At 28.2% G+C, this 22,889-nt stretch overlaps 1 protein-coding gene across 3 annotated transcripts in view; it reads right to left on the bottom strand.

Annotated features, from left to right (window-relative positions):
- The window catches only part of LOC136091421 (TNF receptor-associated factor 6-B-like), a 113,505-nt gene extending 91,242 nt beyond the window's left edge, over positions 1 to 22,263 (bottom strand). For 2 of the 3 annotated variants that reach the window (XM_065818975.1, XM_065818976.1), the window contains exon 1: positions 21,949 to 22,263. In XM_065818975.1, the coding sequence (XP_065675047.1) occupies positions 21,949 to 22,115 (167 nt within the window). In that variant the 5' untranslated portion in view covers positions 22,116 to 22,263. The remainder of the gene's footprint in view (positions 1 to 21,948) is intronic. The other variant, XM_065818977.1, reaches the window with a different exon arrangement.
- Positions 22,264 to 22,889: the final 626 nt, after the last annotated feature.

Genomic DNA, 22,889 nt, shown 5'->3' with positions numbered 1-22,889 from the left:
TAAGTTAGTTTTATTTATAGGTAATAAAAGCAGTAACTATTTAAAAAACGATGATTTCAATTCTTAAGTTTTAATTAATATAAATATGTCAGTTTTTAGCTCTTTTGATAAAATATAATTTAAAACAAATTTTACTTAATGATTATTTTATTTAACTTAGCATCCTATTTACTTACGTGTTTGTTTTACAGTTTTACTTTTGCAAAGATAACGCACTGTAGGTATACTGAATTGATTATTATTATTATTATTGTTACTACTTTATTAACTTCGTATTTATTATGGGGCTCATTGATTATTTAGCAAACGTGTTACATTTATATTGTTGTTTAGGATTCTTGGGTTTTTTTTTGTGGGCTTTATTTATTCTGGGCTTTATTCATTCCTCTTTTTACTTTATAACTGAATGTTTTCAAACAGTATTAGCTATAACAGTAGTGAAATAAATAAAAAAGAAAAAAACGAACATTTATTTACTTACTTATATGTAGTCTCTTCGCATTTATTACAATTACAAACTTAGCAGATAACAAAAAAGTAAGTACTATACAAGTTATTAGTTTTATTTTCAAAAATAGAATTTAAGATAAAGTTCAGTATATGCACAAAATTTATAGCGTTATAACTTTCATTTTGTTTTTTTAATAAAACGTGTTAAACTAAAAACGGTTTAAAACCGCTTTTCGTTTAATACGTTTTAATAATACGTTTTTAATTTACGTTTATTATTACGTTTGTTATTTATATTATTTTTAATAATACGTTTTAACACTTTACCGCGATCTGACGTGTTTTTAATTACAAAAAAAAAATGGCGAAAAATTTAATGACTTCCCAATTAAAAGAAATATTAGACGTTCACGAGAACACATTTATTAAAATGATTATTCAAAAAATTGAAAGATTAGAAAAAGATATAGAGAAGTTGAATGATAATAATCATTCAACTTCTCAATATAAAAAAAGAGGCAACGAAGGCTGATGGTACAAAACCAGATAAAAACTTATAAAATAAATTAACCGTTAATACAAGTGACAAATCGGCTGAGATTGAATACCGAAATCGGAGAAATAATTTGAGGATAACCGGTATAGAAGAATCTGTTGATGAAAGTTGGAACTATGTTAGGGAAAAGATCGTGAATTGATAAAAACAAAACTTGATCTTCAAGGTGGATTCATTATTAACGTACTCATAGAGTAGGAAAAATCGATAAAGATGATACAATCAAAAAGTGCATAACTATAGTGGTCAAATATTTATATTTTAAGGACAAATCGGCAGTGTTCATTATTATAAAACTTTATAATAGATTTAGTAATTCTAACGTATTTGAATTAAGTTATAACTATTTTCCAAACTGCTTTTGATTTAATGACCAATCAGATCCACTCCTGAATTACTTTAGTGATGCACATAGTTTAAGAACGAACTGCTCCTATTACTATGTCGATGAAATAAAAGAACTTCTTAAATTCATATATTTTACCACTTTTTATATTAATATGAGAAGCATTTAAGAAGTTTTGAAAGTTTCTATTTAAACTTGAAAGAATCTCCTAATATTTTTTGTTAAACTTGCATGTCTTAAACATGGTATAACTCTGAAAAATCTAATTTAAACTCTAATATTTTTTACCAGATTTCAATTTTATTTCCTAAGATCAAAAAAATGGAAAGCGAGGCGGTGGTTTAATAGTTTAAAATAGAGAATGTTTGCAGTATATTACCAGGCCTGACATGAGTCATTCTGATAACGATATTGAGGTCATAACAGTTGAAATCCTAACAAAAAAAAAAAAATTATTTACAAGCTGTTGTATTTGCCCGCAATTCGGCAGAATCGAAAATCTTAACATATTTTTAAATGACGTTTTAAAAAAAAGCATTCATGAAAATAAATTATTCTACTTAAGAGATGACATTAACTTGGATTGATTATGGCGTCAAAAAATTTTATAGTGAGTTGTTTGAACTCGGTGCTTTTCCCATTATTAGCGAATCAAGAAAAACAACTCCAACGTCAAAAACCTTAACCGACATTATTATAACAACTGATGTTTTCAATGAATCTTTTAAAAAAGGCATTATTAAAAGTGACATCACGATCCTCTTCCTTATTTTTTTCTCTAACAATATCGACACAAATATAATATCTCAACAAAAATAAACTTTTTAAAAACGATTTTTTTCTACTGCTAATTTAAAAACATTTAAAGAACAATTATTTTTTCTTCATCGGAAACAATAAAATACCTTTGCTGACGCTAATTTAGTTTATAATGCGCTTTTCAAAACGTATTTTTTAACTTTTAGTTTTTCTAAAATTTTGGTTTATAATATGTTATAAACTAAAATTTAGTTTATAACGTATTATAAACTAAAACTTTAGAAAAACTAAAAGGTTAATGTTGCCACGGATCACAAAATAACTAAGAAAGAGAAAAAAAAATGACCTAAAAAATTTACTATTTTAATTTGTTTAAGAGAAGTAATCTCAGTATTAATATCCAACTTCAAGGTCAACAAGAAATGGAAAAATCTTTACTTGATTTTTAGTCTCATAGAATACATCAAACAAAGTTTTTTTTTAATTAGAGGTTACTTGTTTTTTCTAAGAACTTTACCTGTACACAAAAAATTATTTGCAAACTAAGACAGTCTTGCATTCTTCAATTTTTCACATAACTCTTCTTTTCGTTTCAAAATCAAAATTTCTCATTTTTTCTTTCTTTAGGCAAAATCTTTTTCTCAATGGGATCTGGAGAACTTCTTGTTCTAATTAATTGATTACAAATGCTCCTAATATTTTTTTGGTTTTGAAGGCGTCACCTAACTATACATATTCATTATCTGCTTCTTTTGAAGTCAACCACATCTTTGTTCTTAATTTTAACAACTCCTTTACCAATTTAGCTTATTTAAAGAAGTTTTTTTTTTCTGCTGATTATTTAGCTTTATGTTTTTAAGACAGTATTTCACTAATTTCAAACTTTAATTCTTAATGAGGTTGTTTACATTTATCCTTCATTTTATTAAAGTTACTTTAAGCTTTTTTAAGCAACGAGTCATGCTCATCCAAAGTCTTTTTATCTAACCAGTCTAGTGTTTTATTTTTATACCACATAGTGTATGCTTGTATTTTGGTATTAGGTTTTGCACGAATTAAAATATCTAATACAGCAAAGTAACTTTTCGACGCTTTGTTTGTTGTTGCGACATTCTTTGCAGACTTAAATTATCAAAAGAATGCCAATATTTACCTCCACGAAGTTGTCCTCCAGATTGTCTTTCAAGAACTACTGATAAAGAATGATAAATCACTTCTAATGTCTGCAGTATTAAAATATTTAAATTAGTGTCAGCAGTCTCTTGAAATAATTTATCATACAAAATATCTTTATGAATATTAACATCACTTAGACTAAATATAGGTGTTTTCGAAATCGTAATTGATGATTCATTATTATAGATGTCTGAAAGCTTCATTTTTAAGGTTAGCAAAAATGGATTCATGTCAAGAATTTTCTTTTGTGATTCAAATATCTGTCAAAGTGGGCAAGTACCATTTTATCAACTATTCCAAGAACCCGCACTTCTGCTAAATATAAAATGTTGCTAATATCTTCTTTAACGGCAAGTAAAAGATTATATAGATTCGGCCAATTTTGAAGAAACTCTAACATATCCTTGGAATGAAAATACAAAGCTGCAGCATTATAATAAAGTACATGAAACTGGTTACCAACAAAGAGTGCTAGCATACACTTACTTTGTTCTTTACCGGCAAGAAATGCATAAAAATACCTAGCAACTCCAGCTTCATCTCTACCCTAGCATAAAAGGCTTTACATGCAGTTCTTATCAATCTAGTGGCACCTGATTCTGCAATATTGAATGAAAAAGAGACTTTCATATTAACTGTTTAAAACTTACTTTTCATATGATTTAATTGTTTCATCATTTTTTGTCGCAAAGTTAGTTATTAAATGCAAATAACAAAAAAAAGTTTGACATTTCAATGAAATCTGCTTGCTCATTTTTTGCTAAACTTTCCCAGTTCATTATAACTTTAGGCAATAATTTATTTCTTATATCTTTGAGTTTTAAATTAAACAGTGGATTAACCGGACTGAGATCAGACGTGGTGGTTTTATAAAGGACATACAAGGTTAGAAAAAAAACTTTCCTTGCTGCTAATATCTAAAATGTCACATATATCATCTAATGCTTTGGTTATTGCATTAATAATGTAATCTGCCTCACTTCCAGCCATTTTAAGTAATCCAAAAGATAAAGTACTTCCACTTGTCTTAGTAACTTGGAAGTTTTGAAAATGTCTATGTTGTTTAGTGGTAACGTCACTGTGAAGACAATTGATCGAATTACTTTCTAAAACATGTATCGTTTTTTCTGCAACTTGAAGTTGAGCAAGTGCTAATGCTTCAGTCATAAACTGAGATTTTGTACCAAATAAAGGAAGCTTTTCTATATCTAATTTTGCTAGTTTTTTCAAAACCATTGTGATAACCTCATTAACTTTATTCATGCTGACATTTAATGAAACTACTTTAAGAAAAAACTTCTCTTATATCAATAGAATACCTTCAAGTTTAATTTGTTGCTATGTTTTAATCATGAAGAAGACAGTTTAAAGTTTTTAAATCTTTATTTTCTTTGTATAATAATTTTTATCCAATGTTAGAAGAGTCAATATCTCTTTTAGGATTATGTAAACTATTAGAAGAAAACTTTTCATGTTTATTTAATACCATGCTATATTTCTTGTTTTCATAATACAACTTTTTGCATGCAAATCTATTTTCCACACGAAGGAGTACAACTTTATTGTCACTTTTTTCAAGCGTACCTATCAAAAGTTTAACTGAGGTTTCAAAGGTATCAAAACAGAGGTATCAAAAGGTATCAAAACAGAGGTATCAAAAGATATCAAACAGAGGTATCAAAAGGTATCATAACAGAGGTATCAAAAGGTATCAAAACAGAGGTATCAAAAGTTTAACTGAGGTAAAGTTTATTGAGGTTTTTAATGATTTTATTATATTAATCTTTTAATTCTTTTATTTCCATGCTTTGTTTCTTTTTTAATTGTAGAATCTTTGCTTTATTATTGCGTGTAACAATTTATATGTTATTCTTGAGTCGTTAGATGCAAGTGTTTTTTCCATATAACTGTTATGAACTATAGCAGATTTAAACATATTTTTACGATTGGATAAAGCAAGTTTTTATCCTTGAAAACAATTTTTTGAGGTTTGGTGTTTCAACTTCCTTTTATTACCCTTTGTTTTATTGTTCTCACCTGATATACATACTTCAAAATTATTTTCTGAAATAGGCGCTATAAACAACATCAGCTTATATAAATCTCATATTTTTTAATGTTTTTTTTAACAATCTAATTTTATCTGTAACAGTTTTAATTTTTTTGTAAAGTCTAAAACTATAATCGGTTACTGAAAACAAAATTGAGAATCGGCTTCTAAAATTCGAGCAGACCGTTTTTAAAGATTTATCATTCAAACATAAATACCAACCATATAACTCTTTATTATTCATTACACACAACCCGGAAATAATAAGAAATTGTCACGAAAGACTCTGAAAAAATCCTTTGGAGGGAATGTTCCTCACACATTACTGTTCTCAAAAATGCAAAAAATGAAAACTTTCGTGACCGTCCGAGAAAAAAAAATCAGTTTGAATTTTTTTATTTATTTCTTAAAATCATGAATTAACAACTTTGACTATTTTTGCATTTTTACTGCATATCTAAACAAATTCTACTCAAGCACTCTTTAGATATGGATACTAAGATGAATGTGTAAACAATAATCATTAAAAAGGATTCCTAAATCAAGCCACACAGAATATAAACTCTTGATGACTTTAGACACTCTTGCTGTTGAAGTCAACCATGCATGTTTTTAGCCACTTTGCATACTCTGGATGGTTGTTGGGCCTTTTGTATCTTTCCCAATGATATTTGAAGCTGTGATGCAGTGCCTCAGAGGCTTGCTCACTGTATTTGCCAAGTGATTCTTTTTTCAACAAAATAAAGTCTCTTACATGGAAGAACACTGGATGAATTTTTGGGGTGACACTGACCCCTTGGAGAGAAAGGTATGATGCTTTGAAGGCCTGAATCTTTGAAGCGAAGTGAGGAACAAGGGTGCTACCAAAGCAGAAAGACACTACAGCATCAAACTTTTGAAAAGTGTCAATGATGCCAAAAATATTGAAGGCACAATCCTGTATAAAGAAATGCTCAAATTTAGTAAAGAAAAACAGAAACAAAACACTGTACTTCTGAAGAGATTAGCATTGAGTAAGTCGTAAAACTTAAAAAGTACCTGTTCAGCCAGTTGCCTCAGCACATCTTTATTCCTCAGAAGGTTACGACATTCATTGTCAGCAAACTGGCAACCATGGAAAGGCTGGTTCTTGATGTGCAGTGATCTTGGCCAATCATCAGCCTTTGGCCAAGCCTCTTTCAAGGCCTTGAAGAGGTGATTGACCACACCAAGGAGGAGGTGGAGCTCCATCGATGCCATGAAGGTGAGGACCAAAGAGTTGACTGGTTTGTAGAAGAGTGGCAAGTGAATGACATTCTTGAACAGTCGTGCTTGTTTTGAATCTTACCCATGTGTCTGAAACACAAGAACAATTTTATTTTTCCAATTTTTCTATTAAATTGAAATTAATGAAAGAATTAAGGTTAGATCTGGTATCAAGAAACAGTTATTGTTGTTTGAATTGGTAACTGAAATATTCAAATATTAGGACTGTTATAAATTGTCTACGAAAAGAAGGAATGTAATTTTTACCTGAAAGGCATCAAAGCACTGTCGCAGTGACCCAAACGTCCGAAGGTTCCCTTTTTGAGAGAGTATTTTTGCTTCGACATCACACCAAGTGCAGGGATGTGAGCAGGAATAAGACTGAATGCCACATACAATGTTGGCCAGTTTTAAGTCGCAGGATAGGAGAAAGTCAACTCCATCAGGATGGATTAAGTCAAGGATCTTCTGAATGTTGGTGCAATTTTAAGGAACATCTTCAACAACGGCAACCAGAAACTGGCGCTTGACGCTTGTGTCTTTTGCCACTTGTGAAGCCAGAGTCTTTTTTCGAGGGGGAGATTGTAAGTCTTCAGGCTGTCAGTTCAGTAAGTCCAAGGCTGACCTTGAGAAAGCCTTCTCCACCATCAATGCCAAGCTTCACGACATGCTCTGAGTAAATTTTCCTTTGGAACAGCAGCCGATCAAGAAGGTCTGCTAGATTGATGCGGTGAACAATAATTTGACTTCTTTTTTCTGTTTTGCCAGTGGTGTTCTCAATTGTAGATTGGGTAAAGTATTCTGCTAAGCTCTTGCCAAGCTCAGCAAACTTTGCGTGAATGTTTGGCTCCGAGACTCGAGCCTGGGAGAAGTGTTTAAGTGTGGACACTAGCTTCTTTACAGATTGATTTGACAGCCCGGAACTTCATCCTCCCTACCTTACAGATAAGACAATCACATGCTTGCTCTCTTGTACTGGTCTCATCCTGATAGAGTAAAAGTCAAAGACTGGAGAAATGGTGACAGGCTCTCCTCTTGCTTTTTTCCCTATTGCAAGCCTACATTTGCCACTAATGCCTCTGGGCACTCTTGAGTCACTGAAGTCTAAAGGATTTGAAAGGGTTTTTAGCACAACTTGTATCAAGTGGCCTGTCACCTCTCTGACACACTTTCTCATGGATTGAAAACAAATTGTTCTCCTGCATTCATCATGGGACTTGACTGAATTAGGCATGATTGCAAAGCAGAGCTAAAGAAATTCACTACTTTTATGCATATGATTAGGGCTGTCATTGGTGACTAGCAAAAGTTAAAATTGAAAATGTATTTAAAAATTAAAAAGAAAATGAAATATTGGTCAAGAAACACCTTGTTATCATTAGATTTTTATGGAAAATTTACCTTTTAAATGGGATCAGAAGCAGATAAATTCTCATGCACAGATATGTAGGTATTTCACACTAAATTTTGTCAGTGCTTTTTCCCGGAATTCAGAAAAAAAATTTTGATTAAAAGTATAACACAAAGCAAATAATTAAAGATTAGTCCTTTAGACATCTTGGAAGAACTAACAAAACATGTCTAATAAAAAATTCTATATCAGCAAATGGTATCATTTACGGCTTGTTAGAATAGATATAAAACTTTAAAAAAGGATTTATATTAATATATTTATATTTTACTTATTTTTTCTTAGTAAAGATGTTTTTTGTCAAATTCATCTCAGTATCCATATCAAAGAGTGCTTGAATAGAACTTGTTTAGATATGCTGTAAAAATGCTAAACGAGTCATAGTTGTCAATTCATGATTTTAAGGAATTAATAAAAAAAATTCAAACTTTTTTTTTTTTCGGACGTTCACAAAAGATTACATTTTTTGCGTTTTTGAGAACAGTAATGTGTGAGGATCATTCCCTTCAAAGGATTTTTTTGGAGTCTTCTGTGACAGTTTCTCATGATTCCCGGGACGTGTAATTAAACTGAAGCTAATTTTATGCAAATGATAATATCAATATATTTATTGATATAGTAATAAGTTGTTATTATAATTTTTGTCGAAAAAAAATTAAGGCGGACGGAAAGAAAGAATACGATGGAATTTAACAGGTTTTCAACTTAAATTTAAAATTTAGGCTGAAGTGCCGAAGATCACTCAAAACATAGTTTTTTTAAAGGTATTTTAGACCACCCAATTCATCACAAAACTAAAAAAAAGTACAAAGAAACAACGAGAAAATGTTTATTATTATTGTAAAGAGTGCTAGAACGCAAATAAATTAATTTTAAGCTAAAATAATTACCAAAACTTTTTTAAAGTTGTTACTGCAGTCAGATAAACATTTATTTAAAAATCTAGCAGATATTTTATAAAAGTATAATTATTTTACTTTTCATTAAAATTTTTACTATGACATGCAAAATATAAAAAATTGGTCTAAAGTTATTCTAAAAAGTATACTTTATAAAAACTGCGAAAATTTTGTGTGCGGAATTTGCCACGTGACTGAGTACCTAATATAATGTAATTTTTAACCATTTATGTTTAAATAATAAGCTTTATCAAAATCAATACATATTTAAAAAGACTATTTCAACCTAACACGCTATACTCCAAATTAACTGCAATGTTGGTGAATCTTTTAAAAAATCTCAATATACTTTAGGTGTTTTCATTAATTTATCAAAAGCCTTTGATAGCATTGACCACAAAATTCTTTTTACAAATATACAGCGGTGGCCAAAAATTAAAGACCACTCTTTTTTTTTTCAAAATTTATTTTTAACTTTAGTATAATTTTATTTTGGAAAAAGGTATAAAAAAAGAAAAATATTTTTAGAAAGAATTTTTATTGTATTTTATATTTATTATAAAAGAACTTATAATTTTTTTACAAAATAATGTTCAAAAATTAAAAAACTGACAAGTAAAAAATAGAAATGGGAAAAAAAAATGGGACAAAATTTTAATACCAGTTTCAAAAATATTTCAAAAAGCAATAAAAAATAATTTAGAAACGTGTTGTTTCTCCATTTGTTTTCAAGCACTCTTGTGCTCGTTCTGGCATTGAATTCATTAAAGTTTTGATTACTTCATCAGACATATTTTTCAAATGATGAAAGATAGAAGATTTCAAATCTTACAAATTGTAAAATTGTTCTTTACCAAGCTTGTGATCAAGCCACGACCATAAATTCTCTATTGGATTCAAGTCTGGACTATTGGCAGGCCATGGAAGCACTTGAATTTTATTAGAATTGAACCAATCGCTAACAACATGCGCTTTATGACACGGCGCATTATCTTGCTGGAAAATAAATCCATCTTGCAACTGCCATAAATCAATGCTAGGAATAAGCGAGTTTTCCAAAATTTCGATGTATTTTTCTTTGTTGAGTCTACCATCGAATAAATGAAAAACGCCAACTCCACAGACACTCATACAGGCCCAAATGCCTATTGATCCACTGCCTTGTTTTGTTCGTTTCAAAATGCACGATTCATCGAACCGTTCGCTTGGAAGTCTTTGCAACATTACGCGACCTTTTCTGTTGTCTCAACGTTCATTTCGTCACTAAAGACCACACGGCTCCACTGATCTGTTGACCAATTTTTATGTAATTCACACCACTCTTTCCTGGCAATTTTTCGTTTTTTATATAAGCGTGGTTTTTTTGCAGCAGCACGCCATAAATGTTTTAAATTGTGGAGGACCCTTATGGAGGACAGTGTCCATTTCGTAGACATGTCTGTAGATGATGCTTGTCTGTTTTCTTTCATTAATCTCACTAACGAGCGAACATCACGGTTACTTGAAATTTTATTGCATCTAGTCCTATGACGATCATTAATTGACCGTGTCTCTTTGTATCGTTAAATTATGTTAATAATGCAAGAGTGAGACCTTCCGAGCTTTTCTGCTATTTGTCTGATGCTATAGCCTTCTTCTTTTAATACAAGAGCCGCGTATCTGTCTTTTTCTTCGATCTTTGCACGCATTTTTGCAATATTTTTATATCCTTATTGCAATTCAAAAAATAAATGTTTATTTGATATCGAAACTCAGGTTTCGACATTTTATTTTATGGCCAACGTAATAAGCAATTAAGGCAGTTAAAATAAATAATGGATTATTATTTTTAATAAGTGTAAATTAAAGATTTGAAAGTGGTCGTTAAATTTTGTCCAATTTATTTAAAGAAGATTTATAAGCCCCATCCGTTTTTTAATAAGTTAAACGCTGTTTAATTAGAATTAGATTAAAAAATTATACCACTTTAATCCGTATGTTTTAATTAACAAGATATTAAAAAAAAAAAAGTAATATGTCAATTAGAATCTTCTTAATTTTAATTTAAAGATTAAGAAATCAACTAAAAAATGAGTGGTCTTTAATTTTTGGCCACCGCTGTAGATTATAATGGAATTAAAGGAAATACATAATTGATACTTAAAAGATTTTAAGCAACCGTAATTAGTTTGGTTAAGGTAATGCAACTGCCTCTTCCAATTTATTTGATATAACATGTGGGGTGCCCCAACGTTCTATATTAGGATCTCTTCTCTTTCTAATTTACCTTAATGATCTCCCTAAAGCCTCAAATTTAATGACAATCAAATTACCGATGATACTAATCTCTTTTTATCTCATAACAACATAACAACATTATTCCAAAATATGAAAATTGAACTAACAAAAGTTTATGACTGTTTAAAATGATTAAGCTGTCACTAAATGTTGAAACAGCTAAATAAATACTTTTCATCAAACTTCAAAAAGAAAACTACTGCCACCTGTCATGCCCTTACTTTTTATTTCAAATTCAAATAAAAAGAGAACTAATTACTAACTTTTTAGGAAGTAATGTTAATGAAAACCTTAGTTAGAAGTATCACATTGATATGTTGTGCACTAAAGTTGTTCGAAACTAAGGAGTAATATACAAAGCTAGAAATGCTTTAACTAATTACAGTTTAACACAAATATATTTCATTTTATTTATCAGCTGAATATTTTTAATATACTATGTTTTATGTACAAATGTAAAACCAACGTATCTCTTGTTTCTTTTCATATAGAATATGAATCATTATACCTTAAAAGATAAAAATAATTATAACTTAAGAAATAATAATTTCTTAAGTTATATTTATTTTTATCTTTTAAGGTATAATGATTCATATTCGGCAACCTTATTCTCTTACTAATTTCACGTTTTCGGTAAAGTCACGTTTTTCATTTGGAAGAGCTTTTCTTCGGAACAAAATAGTTTTGAAAAATTTCGATTCTTCCCATGAATGGAATTATCTTTCATTCAAGAAAAAACTAAAAGAAGTTAATTTATCTTTTGAAGACATATTTTTATATTTTTAATTTCTTCTGAATATAAATATAAAGCTTATTTCATAAGGTAATATGTAATAGTATATCTAATCCAAATCTTACGTGTATTTGTATATAATACATAATATATATATATATATATATATATATATATATATATATATATATATATATATATATATATATATATATATATATATATATATATATATATATATATATATATATATATATATATATATATATATATATATATATTTATATATATGGATATATTTATATATAAAAGTATCAAGAACTTCTTTATACCAACGTTCTTAATATATTCTAAAGAAATTTAAGTTCTCCTTAATTATTGATATGACAGTTTTGTTTATTTATTTTATATTTCATGTTAACTTAATGCACTTAACATTCACGAGCGGTTCTCGGTGATCGGACCTTAAGGTGTTCTGCAAGTCTCCGCGTTTTTTTTTTTGTTGTTGTTTTTATTTTTATACCTGTATATTTTGTTATATTTTTTTTATTGTAAAAAGATTTCTATCTTAACTATCTTCTTGTATAAAGTTATTGAATTTTTAAGAAAATAAAAAAAAATAAAAATAATATTTAAATATCTATGATAATTGATTAGTTTTTTAAGCAAGCAAAATGCGACAATGAAAAAATTAAACTTGTCAACTCACAACCAATAGAAAATGATTATAGCCAGATAGCAATAAATATGTCAAAAACATCCAAAGCAGACAGTGATGAGAAAATAAAGACATGTTTTCCTAGCATTTGAATGTGTGCTCTATGGCTGAGTAAAAAATTTACCCCTGGCTTATATCTCATTTTGAAAAAAAAGGATGTCATTAAATTTTAAAAAAATCTATGGGAATTTGTCTAAAAATAAACAACACGCTTCATGCATTAATGAATTTTATTGGCGTCACTTCAATTTTTTCTATAAAATTTGTGAGATTTTTATTAATATTTAAAAGGTTACGTTTTTTTAGGCTAAAAATTTTAGGTTGATCCTCCAAATAGCTATAACCTTTTTTATGTTAATGTATAATGGAAAATGTTCACTAATATCAATCTTAAATATACCTATCTCAAATGACGATTTTAAGTAATTGTTAATAAAAATTAGGCAACATTAGTCAGGTCCGTTTTTAGGGGTCGGAAAACTTATAACCTTGCCACTTTGTTTTACCGTTCTACGTTGTTATACAAGATAATTCCAATAAAAGTTTTGAAAATAACTTAATTTTCCCTACCTCCCTGAGGGTTCTAATATTTTTAAAAAGTCATTACTGACCAACTATTCGATAAATTTCTATTTTAATTGGAGCAAGGACCTTAAAACTAATAAAATTTTTTGGCAGAGCTGGCTCTACTATTAGAAAAGTTGGTATAAAATTTGAGCACAAAACTTACTTAAAACTTGAGCACACTTGCCTCAGAAACAAAGGACCTGTGATTCAAACCCCACTTCTGAGCAAATTTTGCGATTTCGGTAAGGAACGAATTATGAACTACTAAATAAATGCTCATCCGCGGTGCTTTGCGATAAGACTAAAAAATTAGGAAAATAAAAAAAAAATAAAAATTAAATTATATAAAATTTCTCAAGATAACCCATTTTGAAATATGATCTGGTTTCTTTTAAAGACCTGGTTTTTACTTAATAAAATTTGCATTTAAAAAGTTTGTTGAATAAGGAATACAAATATTGTACTTAAGAAAGATAAAAAAAGAAAGTAAACTGTTAAAAATGTATAAGGTTTTTACTAAAGGTAAACCAGTAAAACATTTTGCAACTTTTCCTCTTTAATTGTTGAATCGACTAAGTCTTTTATCAATTTAAATGCTCTTTCACAACAGTCATCGACACAGACAAATCTTTTCATAAACCTTTTTACATTTTTATAATCAGAGTCCACAAATTCGATGGACTTTCTAACCACTTTGATGAGTAAGGAACTGTTTTAAATATTAGTCAAGAATTTCGACCAACGTAATTATTAAGTTCTAAAAATTTATTCATTTCAGCAGGCTCAAACTTTTAAAGTTTAAAGATTTTGGGTAAATTTGTTCTTAACAACTGCTTAGCAACTTTTTCATTGACTTTATTGTCAAGACTTTTATCAAATAAACAAACAGTATGTAGCAAGGTTTTATATATATATATATATATATATATATATATATATATATATATATATATATATATATATATATATATATATATATATATATATATATATATATATATATATATATATATATATATATATACATATATATATATATATATATATATATATATATATATATATATATCTATATATATATATATATATATATATATATATATATATATATATATATATATATATATAATACAGCTCAAAAATTCAGCACACATTAGATTTAAGTTGCTTTTTTTTCTTTAAAAATGAAATAAAAGTAAAAAAACAAAAAGTTCAGTGATTTTTAAAGAATAAAATATATTTATTTGGTCTATTAAATTACGTAAGAGAAAAAACAAACAAAAAAAAAAAAAGTGCCTATCACTAAATATCTTTAATCAAAGTTAGAATAAAAAAAAATTAAAAAAAAGCTGCTCATAAGTTTAGTACAACTGGATTTAAGTTTGCTTTGATAGCAAGATTAATAAGGGATATGTCCACCTTTATGTATAGTTCACATCTTGTTTTATTCGAATCAAAAACTTTTCGGCAATAATCAGTTGATCAGCTGTCGAACGACTCTTTCAAACTTTTTCTAAGATGTTCAGCTGATATTACTGTAGCTTTACTGATTTTGCGGTCCAGTACAGTCCAGACATTTTTGATTGGATTCAGGTTAGGTAATTTAGCTGGCCACTGAAGTACCTTATTGTTGTTTTTTTGAAACAAAATAGTCACCGTTTTTGCCTTGTGACAAAGAGCGTCGTCACAAGTTTATAGTGTCTTCGTATAATCACTCTGTTCTTTCGGTTAATAACTGTAAAGTTGAATTCGTCACTTAATATTTTTCTTCTTATTTCGTAATTAGTCATTTTCAAAATAGCTTTAAAAAGTTAGAAACGTTTTAACCAATCAGTTGATTTAAGCAGTGGTTTTCCGGCAGCATTGTTGCAGCAAAGTTTTCGATAAATCAATCTTCTATTTACAGTTTGTCTTGAGATATATTTTTTAGAGCCAAATTCACTTCTTGTGCAATCTCTTTGGCTGAGTAGTTCGGGTTTCTTTTTGCAATTCTATAGATACTATTATCATTAGCAATACTTGTTTTTCGGTCGCCCAGTGTTGTAGTACGTAAGAGTGGTATTGTACAACGAGTTCAATTTATTAATATATTAAATAATATTATGATACAAATATGCAATAAACGCAAAGAAGATTGTAGATCACAGCTAAAGTTGCTCGAGTCTGTTGTTGTTTGATAGGTTACTCCAAGAGGGCGAGACTTCGATAAACTCGCTATTTATACAAGTTCCCAAGGGGGACATTAATTATTATATGCAAACAGCCAATCCAAATGGTTTACGTTTATTTCAATATAATTAGCGCAACACTCCCGCCACCAGCAGTCACGAATAGCTGAATGTTACTTTCATTCGCAGACGTAGTTTCGACAGAACTAACTTAATTTTCTTCCAGTAAACACAATTTGTTAACTGGACGAGTCAAATACATAATTTTTCCAGCGGAGATACATCGTACATTTTCTGCACGCACTTGTCCGTCATTTGGCGGTAAAAGTTTCTCAACAATGCCTAATATCCATAAACCTCGAACCAAATTTTTATCTTGGATTATCACTACATACAACTCTCTTGACTGAACGTACCATACGTTCAAAGAATCCTCCCCACCACGGAGCGGCTGCAACATTGAAGTGCCATAAAATACCTTTTGTTGATAAAAATTGTTGTGTTTCATCGGCTGTAAAACACGATCCGTTATTACTAATAATTTCGTAGGGTGCGCCAAATTTGCTAATGAGTCTTCGCAACCCTCGAATACACGCCAAAGCTGAACAATCAGCAACTAAATCTAAATCTATAAAACATTTACTAGTACAAGAAGCTAAAAGTATCCAATACTTAAATATTTCTCCTTCAGAATATAATTTTTCACAAATAATGGTCCACAGTAATCAATTCCTGTGTACTTAAAAACATTATCATCGTTTGCTCTACTTAAAGGTAACGGAGGAACATCAGGATAACTATAAGTTTTGCCTTCGTACCTTTGACACAAAAAACATTTTTTAATTTATTTTTGAATTAAATTTCGAACTTTTGGAATCCAAAACTCCAATAATTGGTTTAGTGTTTCTTTTACACAGTTGTGCTTAACATTTTTATGACACTGTAAAATAATTAATTCAGTAAAAAGACATATTGGAAATTTAATATAGTAACTAATTGGAGAATTTTCCAATCGCCCCCTACATTTTATTATTGCTTTGCTATCAAAGAAAAATCCTAAATAATTTTTTAGTTGTTTATAATTCTTAGAAGTATATATGTTTTGTTGGATAAATTTAATCCAAAATATTTTGGCGTTTTGTAATTCAAAAGAAGGAAGTAAAAGATTGTTATTTCGTACTTGCGTATTTTTTAAGCAAGATACAAATTTTAGAATATAAGCTGTTACTCGTATTAAATGGGACTATGAATTAAAATTAGTTAAATCTATAAATTTTAAATTTATGAACGATTCATTAGTTCTTAGTAATAATTTTGTTTCCTCTGGAGAGTTGATTAATTTATTTTGATTAAAGGAAGGCCAAATCTCTGGAGTATTAAGAAATTTGGGTCCATTAAACCATAACTGATTATTAGTTAAATTTTCAATACTAGCACCTCGTGATATAATATCCGCAGGATTACGATCTGTTTCGACGTTATCCCAAAAGAAAATGTCAAATAAATCTCTAATTTTTTCAAGACGATTTTGAATAAATGTTTCATAAATTTTATTAGAATTTTTTATCCAATGTAAGCAAATATAAGAATCTGAAAATAATTCAATTTTAGAAATAAGAATAATTGAGAAAATTCCTTAACTACTTTTGAAATAAGTGTTGCAAGCAGTAAGCAACTTTTTAATTTTAATCGAGGTATTGTACATTTACTAAGCAAGGCTAATCTAGATTTTGAGGTAACAAGAGAGGAAAACTGTCTGTTTTCATTAAAAATACATCTTAAATACATACAACACCCAAAGGCTTTTAAATTATAGTCACTAAAACCATAAAGTTCAAATCGCGTGCAACTTGCACTAGATTTCGAAAAAAATAACATCTAGGTACACAAATCGACTGTACAGAACCTAATTTCCTATATATATCTTGCCATACTTTTAATAAATCTTTATTAGTTTTACAATCCAATCCTATTTTAGAAATACAAATTTGTTGAAATAAAATTTTTAAACGCACAATTACTGGGTTTATTAGTCCCAAGGAATCGAAAAAACTTGCTGTAGAAATAAGCACGTCTCTTTTTGTTGGAAAAGGGACGGCAATCTTAAATAACTCAAAAAACAAAAAAAAAATCTAATTCCTTGTCCCATGTTAAATCTAACACTTTAGTAATATTTTGACTCTGAAAATTCGTTTCATTTGTTAACTTATCTAACTCGACCGAATTAGACTCAAATTTTCTTAAATTAAAACCAGCTTTACCTAGCCGAAAACGACATTTTTTATAAAAATTAAAACATTTAATTACAGAATCAGAGCAAAAACTCAAATTGTCAACGTGACTAGAATTTAGTAATCGACTTACAAATATTGGATCAGAACTTAAATAACGCTCCGCATGTTTAATTAAAGTTGCTGATAGAAAAAAAGGAGAAAAAGTGACTCCAAATAAGACACGACATAATCTATATGTTACTAATTTATGATTTTTTAAATTCTTTATGTCTAAATTAATAATATTTTATACCACAAAAATTGTATGAAATCGCGATGTTTCTCAGATATTGAAATGTTCAAAAAAGTTTTTGTAATATCTGCAATAAATGCTATCTTATTTACACGAAAACGTATCAAAACTCCATTTTGTAGAGTTGTTAAAGAACGACCTGAATGCAAACAATCATTTAGCGAGGAACCTGATTTTGTCGCATTCGCATCAAATACAATGCGCAACTTAGTTGTAACTTTATCTTTTCTTATACTGGTCTATGAGGTAAATAATGAACAAGTTCGACCTTAGTTTTATTACTTCAAACTTGCTCTACCGTTCCATTTAATAATTGATCTTTTATAATATCATTATATGAATCAAATAATTTTTCATCTTTTAAAAACTTTTTCTCTAATGATTTGAATTTTTTTAAACATAAACTATAATTATCGCATAACAAAGGATGATTCTCCTTAAAGGGTAGTTCTACAGTATTCCTATTAATCTCAAATTTAATGCTTTTGCGAAAATGTTCGACAACTATATTGTCGCTAATATTATCTTCGCTTTTATTCCAAATAGTTGAAAACTTATCTTTTAAAAATGTTTTATCGTTATATAATTCTTCTTCGACTTTTAAAACATGCGAAGACAGAACAAAACAATCTACTTTATTACTATTTTTAACCGTGATGGGACCACTGACTAAGTATCCTACCTTAGATTTTATTGCAATTGGGCCTTCAAACCCTCTTAATATCTTATTTTTAGTTATTGACCAATAGTTCATAGTCTCTATGATAATCTGCTAATTGTATTATTATTTCCGAAAGTTTTGATATTAACTTCTTTAAAATCTATTATTTTTAAATTTAATTTTTTACATAATGAAGGTGTAATGTTACTTAATTGGGAACAGTTATGAAAGAGAAAACGACAATAACTAAATCGGGAATTATAATTTTTGACTTTTACCCAATTGTCTGGAGTAAAACACGTTGTTTAATTTTAGAAGGAACATCAGCAACAGCTGTTAACTGTCCTGTTTTAGAGTTATTTTCAAATTTACTATTCTCTTTAAAACTAATAGATATATGGTGAGGCTTGTCACACTTGAAACCTCAAAAATTTGATCTACAATATTTACTCGAGTGACTATCGCGTAGGCAATGAAAGCAACACCTTTTTCAATTAAAATATTTTTCCTAGCTAAAACATCAGTCACTAAGTTACAATAATGAGATTTATGATTTTTTAAACAATAAACACATGTAATTAAATTTGTAGAAAAATTTTGATTACGGAAATTATTTTGCCTTAAATTCTGGTTAAACTTGTTACAAAACCGACTATCTGTCCCGTTAGCGTATAAAGTATTTCCAGTTATGGGATTTCTAAAGTTTTCATAATAACTACGCGTATTTTCTCTGGCAAAACTAAAACGTTAAATATATTCAAAGCTTGACTTCCGTTTAATTCTCTATTTATAATTAAACTGAATTCCTCTGGTAATTTTTTCTAATAAGATAGGAATTAAAACTAAAATAAATACATATTTTCATCTACTGATAAATTCTCCAAACTCCGAATTTGTATTTTTATAGTATCAAACATTTTCCTTAATTCGCTTATATTTCTAACATCCTTAATTTTTTCTAGTGATAATGATTTTTTCATATGAACTGAAATTATTAATTGCTTATTGGAAAATCTATTTTTTAATATATTTAAAGCTAATGAATTGTTTTCATTAGATAAGGTTAATCCTGTAATTGCAGATAAAGCCAGACCTTTAACTATTTTTCTAAGATAAGTCATTTTTTGTATACCAGACAATTCTATATTCTTATTTATAGCGCAATCAAAGTTTTCATAAAAAGTTTGCCAATTTTCTTGTTTAGCGTCAAAGATTTCTAAATTAAGAGCGGGAAGCGTAACTATCTTGCTAATAAACTTATCTAAACTTATATTATCTACATTATTTTTGTTAATAAAATTTTCTATACTTAAAATAGATCGCTTATAAAAAATGGTAAACTCTGTACTCGTAATTTCTTCTTGTTCTAACTCCTCATCTATCTCAAATATAATATACCGCAATCAAACTGTTTAATTTTCAAATACTTATCGATGGCTGTATTTTTCAGACTCGTCAACTCATTTAAGCAATCTTCGTGCAAACCACCAACCATAAGATTTTTAGCCTGCTCGAAAACTCGCCTGACTGATTTGAAGGCCACTGTTTGTCCTCTACGTTTATTAGCAAGGTTAGACATAACAGTATTAAGAAAAAAAAATAACTATAATATATATATATATATATGAAATATGGCTTTAAATACAACGGTATGGCCTTTTCAAATTGAGACCTTAATGAATGAATCAATAAAACCTCGAATAAAGAAAATTTGCCGTCAAATTAAACCCTCGTAGCAAATATAATAATAAATAATAATATAACCTTTGACCTTGACTTTATATATTAACTTAAATAACTTTGTGTACAATCATAATAAATAAATGAATCTTATAAACCTTAATTCTTAATAATATCTTAAATAATTTTCTTAATAACATCTTAAATAATTTTATTACTATCTTAAATAATTTTCTTAATAATATTCTTAACTAAAATCTTTTAGTATCTTAAATAAATTTCTTAATTGATAAATGAAATAATTATTTCAAAATAAAAATAAAATGCAATTATCACCTAAACAACTATAATATGGAACAATAATTTGTAATTAACGATCGACAAACGATCCAAAAGTTGAACTTTAGTATTAAATAAATCCTAACGTATATCTTTAAAAGAAACTCTCATAAACAAATAATAAATTCACTTAGCTGATTAATTGATCACAATTCTTTCTTTTTATATCGCTTCTTTAATTTTGTCTTTTAGTCTCTATCGTGGACTTCAGGACTACAAAATGTTCTTTTTGTACTCTCCGTGGGCTCCATGTTTACGGAAAATCGGTATTGTACAACGAGTTCAATTTATTAATATATTAAATAATATTATTATACAAATATACGGTAAACACAAAGAAGATTGTAGATGACAGCTAAAGTTCCTCGAGTCCGTCGTTGTTTGATAGGTTACTCCAAGAGGGAAAGACTTCGATAAAGTCGCTATTTATACAAATTCCCAAGCGGAACATTAATTATTATATAGAAACAGCCAATCCAAATGATTTAGATTAATTACGATTTGATTAGCGCAACACCCAGATCGGATTTTGTCTGTACCAGTTTTTTCAAATCTCTGAATTATTCTGAATACACATGAACAAGATACAGACTTCAGAGTTTGAGCTATTTCAGAACTGTTGAAACCACCAAAATATAGTCCTACAAAACGCTGTTTTATTTCAGAGCTAATTGATTTTTTCCGATCTTATGGGTCAAATTATGGTAAAAATTTAGGCAAAAAATACCAAGTTTATTTCAAATGAGGTTATACATACTTTGTATGTCTTAGAAAGTTTTGTTCAGCTATCAACATTTATTTAGCTATTATGTAAAAATGGATAGTTAAATTTACTTTTTAGGAAACAGTTGACGTCAAAAGGTAAAAACCGTGAAAAGACAATAAGAGCGCAAACTTGCTAATCTAATGAGCGGCATTTTTACACCGCTTTATGTAGCGGTCTCCGTTTAAATTAAAAATAGATGGTTAAAATAACGTAATTTTTTTCTATTTTTAAAACTTTTTTTATAAGGTTTGTTTTAATTAACTGTAAATAAAAAGAATAGGAAAGGCGTACGGAGTTTACCGCCTAAAAATTCAATTAAAAGAAGAAAAATGAAAATAAAATCTAATGCGTGCTAAATTTTTGAGCAGGATTGTATATATATATATATATATATATATATATATATATATATATATATATATATATATATATATATATATATATATATATATATATATATAAATATATATATATATATATATATATATATATATATATATATATATATATATAAATATATATATATATATATATATATATATATATATATATATACACTCGGTTGTATTACATTTTATAATGCATGCTACACTACTTTGTTTCTCAACAACAACATATTACCTTGTTCGCATTTCTTCTGAACATGACAAACAAAGTCGATGACCACACTTTGTTAAAATAGGTTTACGAAGAGCCATTATACATATAGGACATTCATATTTGTCAGAAAGTTCTTGTAAAAAATATACATCGTATCCACCAAACTTCTTCGCATCCAAAGATTCCATTTAAACTTTTTTTGCTTCTAAAAAGATTTACGAAGCCTTTGCAACAAGTTTCTTGAATTTTATTTAAATTTTATATTTTTTTAACTAAAAAGTGAAATAGTTATTTTTGTCTTTTAAACCTATTTTTCTGCAAACAAAATTTGTTACTAAACTATTTTATTTATCTATGATTTCCAGATAGCATTCTGACACTTTATTGAAAGTTAGTTTTCAATAAAATGTCATAAAAGTTGTTTCATTATATGTCAATATGTATTACGATTTAAATCAAGAAAGCAAATATAAAACAATAGGTTTTTAAGTAACCAATAAAACAATTTAATGTAATATGAGCATCAATGTATTATGAGCAACCAAAATATTTTTTAAATGTGAGTAGTAAAGTTTAAGTTACGTTGTGTTTTTTGAATTGGCTTTATGTGGTAATAATAGGATATAAATAGCAGTATATTTAACGAAAATATTTACGCATTAATTAGCGGCTGTTATCTTAGTAAAACGCTATTTAATTTTTTGTTTTGTAATAATGATGGAGGTATTTGGCGCAAAATTTTTAATGTTTAAATACAGACATTACCTTTTTCATAAAAAAAAGTCTCATTGTTTCCAAACAACAATGGAACGAATTAGAAATCCGTTCCATTTGCTATATGGAAAACAATCCGAAGAAATATTTACTTCACTTAAATATTACATTTCCGTGGATGCTACAATTACCCAGAGTTTTGTTATTAAAGTTAGCTAATTTGAAGTCCTTAAATTGCAATGGTTTTA

Source organism: Hydra vulgaris, chromosome 15 (assembly GCF_038396675.1).
Source record: "Hydra vulgaris chromosome 15, alternate assembly HydraT2T_AEP".
NCBI lineage: Eukaryota > Metazoa > Cnidaria > Hydrozoa > Anthoathecata > Hydridae > Hydra > Hydra vulgaris.
The sequence above is the reverse complement of the archived record's forward strand: the minus strand, read 5'-3'. Positions and strand labels throughout refer to the sequence as shown.